This window comes from Microcaecilia unicolor, chromosome 1 (assembly GCF_901765095.1).
Source record: "Microcaecilia unicolor chromosome 1, aMicUni1.1, whole genome shotgun sequence".
NCBI lineage: Eukaryota > Metazoa > Chordata > Amphibia > Gymnophiona > Siphonopidae > Microcaecilia > Microcaecilia unicolor.
In genome coordinates, this window is record NC_044031.1 from 735,675,541 (window position 1) to 735,687,732 (window position 12,192).

Sequence of the window (12,192 nt, forward strand, 5' to 3'; positions counted from 1 at the left end):
GTTTCGTTGTGTTGCTGGATTCAGGCACTTAAGTTGGGTCAGTGGGGTAAGCCTTTTGGAATAAAATGGTCTTTAGTGATTTACGGAAGTTAAGGTGGTCATGGATTGTTTTCACAGCTTTTGGGAGGCCATTCCATAGGCTTTTTTTGGTGTGTTACATTTGTACCCCGCGCTTTCCCACTCATGGCAGGCTCAATGCGGCTTACAGGGGGCAATGGAGGGTTAAGTGACCTGCCCAGAGTCACAAGGAGCTGCCTGTGCCTGAAGTGGGAATTGAACTCAGTTCCTCAGGACCACAGTCCACCACCCTAACCACTAGGCTACACCTCCACTAGCAACGTTCCATGTAGAAGTCGGCCCTTGCAGATCACCAATGTGGCCGCGCAGGCTTCTGCTTCTGTGAGTCTGTCGTCCTGCACGTACGTGCAGGACGTCAGACTCAACGAAACAGAAGCCTGCGCAGCCTTCTACATGGAATGTTGCTAGTGGAATAGCAACATTCCATGTAGAATCTCCAATAGTAGCAACATTCCATGTAGAATCTCCAATAGTATCTATTTTATTTTTGTTACATTTGTACCCTGCGCTTTCCCACTCATGGCAGGCTCAATGTGGCTTACACGGGGCAATGGAGGGTTAAGTGACTTGCCCAGAGTCACAAGGAGCTGCCTGTGCCTGAAGTGGGAATTGACCTCAGTTCCTCAGTTCCCCAGGACTTGTAGGAGAAGCCGGATGCGTAAGTTGTTTTGTATTTCAAGCCTTTGCAGTTTGGGTAGTGTAGATTTAGGTATGATCTAGCAGAACTGACTCTGTTTCTTGTTGGTAGATCTATGAGGTCTATCATGTATCCTGGAACTACACCGTATATGATTTTGTGGACCAGAGTGCAAATTTTGAAGATGATCCATTCTTTGATCGGGAGCCAATGCAGTTTTTCTCGGAGAGGTTTGACACTGTCCCCCTACCTTGGGCTCTGGCCCTCTCTCCTGCTGAGGTCTGGCTACACCCCTGTAATAAATAGAGGGGTTTATTTCCTAAGTCTGTGGCTCCCATACCTGGTCCTGAAGGCACCCCATCCAGTCAGGTTTTCAGGATACCCACAAAGAATATTCATGAGATGTATTTATTTATTTATTGCATTTGTATCCCACATTTTCCCACCTATTTGCAGGCTCAGTGTGGCTTATAGAGGTCTGTTATGGCATTGCCATTCCAGGAGTGGCCTAGTGGTTAGGGTGGTGGACTTTGGTCCTGGAGAACTGAGGAAACGAGTTTGATTCCCACTTCAGGCACAGGCAGCTCCTTGTGACTCTGGGCAAGTCACTTAACCCTCCATTGCCCCATGTAAGCCGCATTGAGCCTGCCATGAGTGGGAAAGCGCAGGGTACAAATGTAACAAAAATAAAATAGATACTATTGGAGATTCTACATGGAATGTTGCTACTATTGGAGATTCTACATGGAATGTTGCTATTCCACTAGCAACATTCCATGTAGAAGGCTGAGCAGGCTTCTGTTTCTGTGAGTCTGACGTCCTGCACGTACGTGCAGGACGTCAGACTCACAGAAGCAGAAGCCTGCGCGGCCACATTGGTGATCTGCAAGGGCCGACTTCTACATGGAACGTTGCTAGTGGAGGTGTAGCCTAGTGGTTAGGGTGGTGGACTGTGGTCCTGAGGAACTGAGTTCAATTCCCACTTCAGGCACAGGCAGCTCTGGGCAAGTCACTTAACCCTCCATTGTCCCATGTAAGCCGCATTGAGCCTGCCATGAGTGGGAAAGCGCAGGGTACAAATGTAACAAAAATAAAATAGATACTATTGGAGATTCTACATGGAATGTTGCTATTCCATTAGCAACATTCCATGTAGAAGGCTGCGCAGGCTTCTGTTTCTGTGAGTCTGACGTGAGTGGGAAAGCGCGGGGTACAAACGTAACAGTAATAAAAATTGGAGCACAGAGATTAAGGATGGAAAGAGGTACTAAGAAGATAGAAATAGAAAGATGACTTTCGGATAGGGGTGGATTGGTGAGGTGGTATAGTTAAGCTATGGGTCCTCTTTGTAGGCCTTATTGAAGAGATACGTCTTCAGGGACTTATGAAAGTTGGAGGCAGTGCATGCAACTCTCTCTCTCATGAATATTCATGTGGGTATCCTGAAAACCTGAATAGCTGCCTCCAATGCCAGGTTTGGGAACCACTGTCCTGAGTGCTTTAAAACTATTAAATAAAGAAAGAGCTTGAAACACCAACATTTGTTTTGTATCATTATTTCTCAGGTTAAAAGACACAAACACTTTTCTTTTGTTTCATGTTTGCATTTTGGTTTTATTATGTGCTATAATGCAAAAACGAAGCAATGCTCCTCAAAGGAAAACAAAATGAAAAACACGAAAGCTTTTCTCACACACACCCTAGCTGTGGCTGTTCCACTCTCCCTCCGCAGCTCTGCTCCCAATTTTGGCCCCTGGCTCTCCTTAAAAGTCGGCAAGTTGAACTGCTGTTACCCTGCCCATGTGGCCACGCGCATCGTCTGCTTGCGTTACCTGTTTTGGGGTTTCAAAAGTTGAAAGGTATGGCAAAGGAAACGTCGCCCAAGTTAAGCCAATGCATTTTCCAGGGAGTGGAAACACATAGAAAGCGAGAAGGATGAGACAAACAGAAAGAGAAAAAGGGAGTTTTGGCATATGTAGGAGATAAAAATAGCTTAATTTCTTAAGAGAGAATGCACCCATGATATTTTAATTAACATTGTTTATGAGCACAATTTATGAAAATGTCTAAAAGAGATTGGAAAAAATCCTGGAAGAGTCAGCTGAATAAAGAACTTTGCACTGATCCCATCCAGTTAATATTTTACTAATTAACAGAGCACAGTACGACCCTCTCGCATCGACTCTCAGGCATATAAAAGGAGAGGACCGTACTCTGTTTTTCTTTCGTTGTGGTGTGTGGCGCTGACAATGGCAAAAGGTTTCTACATCAGTAAGGTGCTCGCTATTGTAGGCATCTTGTTCAGTGTGGCAGCAGTGGCCACCATTATAGCATTGGCAGTTGTATATGCACAAGAAATTAATAAAAATGACATTGCACCCACTGTGACACCTTCTACAACCTCTGCCGGCAGCAACTCCACAGCCGAATCCACCACACCACCGGCAAATGAACCCTGGAACAAATACAGGCTCCCAGGTTCCGTCATCCCTGACAGATATGAGGTGGAGCTGCAGCCATATCTGAAGAAGAACGATGAAGGTCTCTACATTTTCAAGGGCAACAGCAATGTCTACATCAACTGTGTGAATGCAACAGACCTCATACTGATTCACAGCAACAAACTGAACTATACCCTCAAAGGAAACCATAGTGTTTCTCTTGAAGGAGTGGATGGTTCCAACCCGCCTGCCATACGAAGAACCTGGCTTGAGGTTCCAACCCAGTACTTGGTGGTGCAACTGGAAAGTAGCTTAGAGGCAGGCAAAAATTACAAGCTTTCTGCTGAGTTCACTGGGGAGTTGGCGGATGACCTGGCTGGGTTTTACAGGAGCGAATACAAGGAAGGCAATGAAACCAGGTAGGGTGATATCTAGCGTGTGTCCTAATAAGAGGTTGTTATATAGAGTAAAGAGATATTTTAAGAGACTCTGTGCAGTGCATTGTCTAGGCTTATAAAGGCATGGGGACAGTTTTTATGTCAAGCCTTTGTCTTCCATTGCATTATTCCTTTTATGATCTTTACAATTTTATGACCCCTCCTCCCGCCCCCAGTCTTAGGATTAGGTGGCTGCCTAGTTGATTCTTGCCTGGTACCAGAAGTGCCCATTGAGCAAACACTAAAGGGCCTTTTTTACTAAACAGTGATAAGCCCACCGCGGGCTTGCCGCACAAAAATCCGGAACTACCGCCGACCCAAAGCGGGGACTGGTGGTAGTTCCAGAAGCGGAGCCAGGTTGACGGCATGGGGGGGAGCGAGAGCGGGCTTCCGCCTGCGCACATTTTCAGTGCAACATGACGAGAAAAAATAGACGCCAGCAGAACTCCGTTTGGGGGAGCGGCCGCTTCCCTGGCGCCCCACCTAGCTACGCCACTGGGTAGTTCCACCCCCAGTGCGTGGCGGTAATTGGGCAGCGCTGCTTGCTGCCCGGTTGCCGCTAGGTTAGCGCAGGTGCCCTTACCATCACCTCAGTGGGTGGCAGTATGTACTCCCCCATGAAATGGCCCTGCGGCAAGTGCAAACTTACCACATGGCCATTTTTACCTGTTGTGGTAAAAAGGGCCCTAGCGTGGCAAAAACAGCCACCGCCGCTAGTGCAGGACCCCTTTTCCCCACAGCTTAGTACAAGGGCCCCCTAAGGGCTTCTTTTACTAAGCTGCACTAGCAATTCTCGAGCGGCAAAAGAGAAGAAACCCATAGGAATTGAATGGGTTTCCTCTTATTTGCGCGCCAGGAATTGCTAGTGTGGTTTAGTGAAAAAGGCCCTAAATTTATTTATTTATTTATTGCATTTGTACCCCACATTTTCCCACCTATTTGCAGGCTCAATGTGGCTTACATAGTACCGTGAGGCGTTAGTTGCCTTCAATGGAAAACATATACAACGTGATTTAACACGTATTAACCTCTGAATTAATGCACGTTTTTCATTAGCACATTAAAAGGTTTTAAGGTGCATTAAATCTTTTTTAATTAAAATGAATATGTAAAACAATTAAAAAAAAAAAGAAAACCTGGAAAATCAGGAAAAAAGGCCAAACAAACTGAAAATGAACCGAAAATGTTTGTCTTGTGCTCGGCTGTACAGCCCGTGTGGCACAGGCCAAGGACCCTGATAATCTATATATTTTACAGAACAGATTTGACAGGTTATTGGAATGTGTGAAAAGACACTGTGAAAACCAAGCACCAACAAGGAATGCAGCATTTACTTTCTGAGTAGAGTAAGGATCAGTTGTAAGGATCGCTTTAGACCTTGCTAGCTTTTATCTTATTGACACAGAACCAATAAAGAATTCATCACTGCTGTCAAATATACTTTCACAAGCAAGAGATGAAGTGAAGGCCTTAGGGGTTATTTACAATGTGACTAATCATTTACAAATAAAACAGCTTTTAAAACAATAGCCAAGTTATAAGCTAGAAAAAGGTAATTTTTTTTTTTTTTTTTTAGAAATTATAGTACAATTTTTTTATACTTTTACAAAGAAAGGAAATCCTTTGTTTTTCAATCTGGATATTGTAAATTTGCAGTGCAACAGATAGCAACATGTCAGATGTAGAGGACCCTTCCCCTAATACACGCTAGGAAACCCAAGAAATGGCGTTTAACCTTAAACGGGTGACTGAGGCCATTGATGCTAGAACAAAGGCTCTAAATCAGCAATGTGAAAAATTCCAGCTTTTCCATGTGTTCTCCAATATTTAAATATACACAGGACAATAATACTTCTTTGTAGCCACAATTCATGGTGATGTTATTATTAAAACTTGTTACCCTAACTTATAATTCTCCTGTATAGCTGTGGTAGTGGCCTGGTTTGGAAGAGGTCAACCGTAGCATTGCACCAAAACATCATTTAAATGGTTTATGCCTGGTTTCATTTGGGCTTTTACATAGAGATATGTAGGACGTCAGACTCACAGAAACAGAAGCCTGCGCAGCCGCGTTGCTGATCTGCAAGGGCAGGCTTCTACATGGAATGTTGCTAGTGGAATAGCAACATTCCATGTAGAATCTCAAATAGTAGCGACAGAATCTCAATAGTAGCAACATTCCATGTAGAATCTCAAATAGTGGCATCAGACTCTCAATAGTAGCAACATTCCATGTAGAATCTCAAATAGTAGCAATAGAATCTCAATAGTAGCAACATTCCATCTAGAATCAGAATCTCCAATAGTAGCAACATTCCGTGTAGAATCTCAAATAGGGAAAGGGAAATGGGACTTGATATACAGCCTTTCTGAGGTTTTTGCAACTGCATTCAAATCAGTTTACTTATATTCAGGTACTTATTTTGTACCAGGGGCAGTGGAGGGTTAGGTTACTTGCCCAGAGTCACAAGGAGCTGCAGTGGGAATTGAACTCAGTTCCCCAGGATCAAAGTCCACTGCACTAACCACTAGGCTACTCCTCCACTCCTGTGTTTTAAGAGAGAACTGAAAAGAAAGTAAGTTGCAAAGTGCACATTTGCAGTGTGCGACAGAAGTGCAATATCTGTGTCTGCGGAGGGTTATTTGTGGAACATCTGGGCAGGACTTTTAGATTGTATCTGGGACAGAGAGGGTGTGGAGGGACCAAGGGTGCCCTGTGTGGTATGTGAGAGGATCTGTCTGTGAGGTGTAAGCATTGAAGTATGGTGGTATCTGGAGCGTGGGGGACTGCGAGGGGAATGGAGAGATATTTGGGCACATTTCCACTCCATATTCTCTAACTTCTCCTATACAGTTGCTCTGTACTTTCTCTGTTTACAGTCTCTCTACACATTCTCTTTCTCCTCTGACCCTTGACAACAGTCACCCTCACATTTTTGGAAACTGCTCCTGCAAATGCAAAAATAAAAGGAATAAAATGTGTTATGAGAAACAGAAAGTAGAACTGCGCAAAAGATCAAGAAAGGACATGGCAAAGTCAATTAACAAGCAGATATTTAAAGTAAAAAGCCTCTACTCTGTGAAGCCTGGACATGAGCACATGGTTATATGCAAGATAATATTATTATTATTTATTATTTGTTACATTTGTATCCTACATTTTCCCACATGTTTGCAGGCTCAATGTGGCTTTTCCATTATCCGTGATGTATTGTAAGCCACATTGAGCCTGCAAAGAGGTGGGAAAATGTGAGATACAAATGCAATTAAATAAATAAATACATAATACCGTGAAGGCATTCGCCAAATCCGGTACGGGATAGGTACAAAATGTTGTATTGGAATAGGGAAGATAAGATTCAATCAAGTTGGGTTGAGGTAAAAGAGTTCATTAATGTCCAATACGATCTTTAATAGTGAAGTGTTGCAGGGTTGAGTCATTAATAGACATTTCCTTGCAATAAATTATCACTGTATTCAGTTCCTCCTACAATACCAGGTTCTGTTTTAAAAACGGCACCATCCAGCTTTGCTCGCAGGGATGGGTGTGACTGGGGTGCACTTTTACACCATTTTAATTATGGAGATCCCATACCTGGGATGTAAGAGGCATCCAGAGCAGGTGGGAGACACAAAGGAAAACCGAGGGGGAGAGTAATGTTTCAATTTCTATTGTGGGTGGCAATCAGGGATTTCATTTCTGAAACAAAATCCTAATTGTGAAACATAGTAAATGACGGCAGATAAAGACCTGAACGGTCCATCCAGTCTGCCCAACAAGGTAAACTCATTATACATGGTATGCAATACTTTATATGTACTGTATACCCGATGTAGCTATTCAGTAAATTACAATAAATCTAATAAGTATTTGGCAATCAAGAACAAAAACGTCACTACACGGGATTATGATGCATGCTTAGCTGAAATCTGCAACCTGGTACCCCCCCCCCCCCAGAACTGCGCTGTCTTAAAAATCAGCTAAGACACAAAGGGGTCCTTTTATCAAGCTGCACTAAAATGTGGCTGGCACTGGTGTCAGCACTTGGGTTTTCCACGTACTGCAACCAATTTTAACATGGCATTAAATGGCCGTGCGCTAATATCAGCAATAGCGCATGGCCATTACTGCAGGAGTCCTTAACACCACAGGATTTTTTGTTTGTTTTTATTACTAATAAAATGAAATAAAATAAAAATTTTCATTGCATTTATTTTATTTCATTACAAAATGAGTGCACATCCCTGTTTTGCATCATAAGGACCATAGTGGAGAACAGGGGCAAGAAATGTTCTGTAATCAGAGAAAGCTGGGGATTTTTTAAATTACTGCATTGCATGAAGAAGGAGCCCTTATAGTTTCAAAACTTTTTATGGTGTAAAGGTATTATCTCCACGTCCTGCTTTCCTTTCAATGAATGTTAAGTTTCCACACTGACTACCCTCCAGGGTTACATGTATTTAATGTACGGGATTTAAAATGTGCTCTCCAGCACTGGTGCAAATGCTCTAGAGATGGGCAGTCATTTGAAATGAATGTCGTCTGCCGGTAATAGTGTGTTTCCTCTTCTTAAAGAGTCTGTACTAATTTTCATTTATTTATTGCACTTGATATACCACAAATAGATCCACAACAATAATAGAACCAGGGGACACAAGATGAAGCTAGAATATAGTAGATTTAAAACAAATAGGAAAAAGTTTTTCTTTACTCAGCGTGTAGTTGGATTCTGGAACTCGTTACCGGAGAATGTAGTGAGAGCAGCTGGCCTTACGGAGTTTAAGGGGGGTTTGGACAGATTCTTGAAGGAAAAGTCCATTGAACATGGGGGGGGGGGGGGGGGAGGGTTGCCTGGTTCTTGAAGCCTGGATTGGCCGCTGTCGGAGACAGGATGCTGGGCTTCTGGACCCTTGGTCTTTTCCCAGTATGGCGGTGCTTATGTGCTTATGTACAACTGGCGACTAAGTGGTTTACAATAAATACAAAATAGTGCTGATGGAGGAAGGGGATCAACAGAAAAGAGTGAAGAAAGGCTGGGTAAGGAGCCAGTTAAAAGCCAGAGAGAAGAGGGAGGTTTTAAGGAAGGCTAGGGCTCTTCAGCTTGGAGAAAAGGCGGATGAGGGGAGATATGATAGAGGTCTATAAAATAATGAGTGGAGTTGAACGGGTAGATGTGAAGCGTCTGTTTACGCTTTCCAAAAATACTAGGACTAGGGGGCATGCGATGAAGCTACAATGTAGTAAATTTAAAATGATTCAGAAAAATTTTTTTTTCACTCAACGTGTAATTAAACTCTGGAATTCGTTGCTAGTGAATGTGGTCAAGGCGGTTAGCTTAGCGGAGTTTAAAAAAGGTTTGGACGGCTTCCTAAAGGAAAAGTCCATAGACTGTTATTAAATGAACTTGGGGAAAATCCACTATTTCTGGGATAAGCAGTATAAAATGTTTTGCACATTTTTGGGATCTTGCTGGGTATCTGTGACCTGGATTGGCCACTATTGGAAACAGGATGCTGGGCTCGATGGACCTTTGATCTTTTCCAGTATGGCAATACTTATGTACTTATGATTGAAAGGAGGTTGTAGATCTGAGGAGGGGAGGGATAGAGTTCCAAAGTTTAGGACGAAGAGAGCTGAAAGCAGTATCACAAGAGATAGTATGGCGAAGGGACGCAAAACAGGTTATCGGAAGAAGACTGAAGGAGACGAGAAGGAGCAGAGGGAATGGGCAGGGGCAGAGGGAAAGCAGCCTTTAAAGACCAGCATTAGCAGTTTGTAGTGAATACAGGAGGAAACAGGACTAGATTCTATAAATGGAGCCTCAAAAAATCGGTGCCAAGAAATAACGCTTAGCGCTATTCTATAAACCGTGCTTAAAATTAGGCGTGGTTTGTAGAATAACTCTTAGCGCTGGAAACCATGACTACCTTTAGGCGCGACCATTTACACCATGAAAACCTGGTGTAAATTCCTGTGTGTGAATTAAGTGCAGATCACCCTAATTCTATAACAAAGCGCATAAATTGCATGAATGCCCCTGACCCGCCCGTGCTCCTCCCTTTGCCACGCCCCTTTTCGTGTTTGTGCTTTCGAATTTATGCACCTCTCTTTATAGAATAGCCTAAAAGATGCATGTGCAAATTCTAATTATTGCCAATTAGTGCTGGTAATTGCTTGTTATTGCCCAATTCTCGGTGCTGATTGGCTCATTATTCAATGTAAATTTGGGTGTGCACCTAATTTGCACACATAACTCAAAGCACCTTATATTAAATCCAGGGGATAGTGTGCACTCTGCACGCTGCAGCCACTTATAGCGGGGCAGTAAAATGGTCGGTTTTGTTATTTTATAATTGGCCACACGATAACTTCCCCATTAATGCGTGGCTACTACCGCCAGCAGCCCTTACTGCCACCTATTTAGGAAGTGGTATGGGCTCACACGCTACTCCTGTGCTAATCGGGTAGTGCGTGGTAATGTGCTTGTACTACCCGATTAGCACAGGTATGCCTACTCTCCATCCCCAAACAAAAATAAAAAATATATTTTTTACCACAGGAGTAGCACACTTTTACTGTGCGATAGGCCTAAAAAACTGGGGCTGAAATCAGAGCCGACTAAGTGTATTGTATAATCAGCACCTGATTTAGGCACCGATTATAGAATACGTGTAGTGGATATTTCAGCGCCTAAATCTGCGCCCATCCATTTACACCAATGAAAATTTGGTGTAAATCCTTGCATACAGATTTAGGCCCACTAGGCCATATTTATTTATTTAATTTGTACCCCACATTTTCCCCACATAAGCAGGCGCAATGTGGCTTACATAAATCTACTACTACTACTACTACTTAACATTTCTAAAGCGCTACTAGGGTTAAGCAGCGCTGTACAGTTTAACATGGAAGGACAGTCCCTGCTCGAAGAGCTTACAATCTAAAAGACAAATGTACAGTTAATCTGATAGGTCCGACAGATTGGGGCAACCTATAGGTTCGAAAGGTTAGGTTCCGAATGCAGCATTGAAGAGGTGAGCTTTAAGCAAGGATTTGAAGATGGGTATCGTCCCCCTTCTCCTCCACCGCTAATTCCAGACTTCGTTCCTTTTGTCTTGCGGCACCTTATGCCTGGAACCAACTTCCTGAACCCATACGCCTAGCTCCATCCATGTCTTGTCTGTCTGTTTTACCTAGATTGTAAGCTCTTTGAGCAGGGACTGTCTCTGTGTGTCTCATGTTCAGCGCTGCGTACGCCTGGTAGCGCTATACAAATGTTATTAGTAGTAGTCGTAGTAGATGGCACAGAAACAGGATGTGGCAGGAGGGGAAGGTACACGGGACGACACGGGAAATGACAGGGGTGAAAAGCCAACAAGTGGAAGAGGGTAAACAAAGGATTGGCCAGGGGGATAAGCCTTGGCAAATAAGAAGGTCTTCAAGGTATTCTATAACTGGGCGTGTAAACTTTGGAATGCCCATGAACTTCCCATTTCCCCGCCCAAAACCACACCCCTTTTTGCCTACACACGTTAGAAGTTCGGTGCATATCGTTACAGAATACGCTTAGCGAGTTGTGTGCCTAAATTCTAATCAGTGCCAATTAGGGTTCATTATAGATTTTTAGGTGCTGATATCAGTGCTCATTAGCTTACATAGTAACATGAGTAACATAGTAGATGACGGCAGAGAAAGACCTGCACAGTCCATCCAGTCTCCCAACAAGATAAACTCATATGTACTACTTTATGTATATACTTGACCTTGATTTGTATCTGCCATTTCAGGGCACAGACCGTAGAAGTCTGCCCAGCACTAGCCCCACTTCCCAACCACTAGCCCCGCCTCCCACCACCGGCTCTGCCACCCAATCTCCGCTAAGCTTCTGAGGATCCCTTCCTTCTGAACAGGATTCCTTTATGTTTATCCCACGCATTTTTGAATTCCATTACCATTTTCATCTCCACCACCTCCCAATTAAGTTAAGCGCGGTGTTATGGAATCCATGTCAATTTTGGCGCCTAAATCTAAGTGCACTAGATGGAATCCGGTGATTAGTGTGTTATCTGCTTCAGGGCCCATAGGCATAAAATGGGCCTGTAGCAGATAACACATACTTATCTTTAGTAAAAGACCCCCCTAAGTAAAAGTATTAGGGGGTATGAAGGAGTGGTAAAAGTTGGCCTTTACCACTCTTTAGTTTACACCAGAATCACTAACCTGCAGTATATCTGTAAAGCAAGTTAGTGACTCCAGCAATACCTGAATAACACAGCTTGCGATCAACCTTGTAAGCTGTTTTGTTCATACCACCCAAGAGCATCGGGCTGCTAACATGCAATCCTATGCTCCCAGGGGCCATCTTCCAGGGGCTGGCGTGGGTAAAAAGCAGAAAATCCCCTGGTAGAATCAGCTGAATTGGTAAACAAGTTTTTTGGCATTTGTAGCATCCTGGATGAAGGCTCACAGACAAACTATCACTCAGATGTTTAAAGATGGAGATTCTGTATATCAGTAAAGCCAAAGAGAAAACTGCAAATCTGCGGATAAAGCTCAATGGGATCTTCCTCTCTGTCCTTTGAGTTGTATGTCAAGAGT

At 43.4% G+C, this 12,192-nt stretch overlaps 1 protein-coding gene across 2 annotated transcripts in view; it reads left to right on the forward strand.

Annotated features, from left to right (window-relative positions):
• The first annotated feature begins 2,939 nt into the window (after positions 1-2,939).
• Positions 2,940-12,192, forward strand: part of LOC115459872 (aminopeptidase Ey-like) — a 327,255-nt gene continuing 318,002 nt past the window's right edge. For both annotated transcript variants that reach the window (XM_030189685.1, XM_030189684.1), the window contains exon 1: positions 2,940-3,575. In XM_030189685.1, coding sequence (XP_030045545.1) covers positions 2,965-3,575 — 611 coding nt within the window. In that variant the 5' untranslated portion in view covers positions 2,940-2,964. The remainder of the gene's footprint in view (positions 3,576-12,192) is intronic.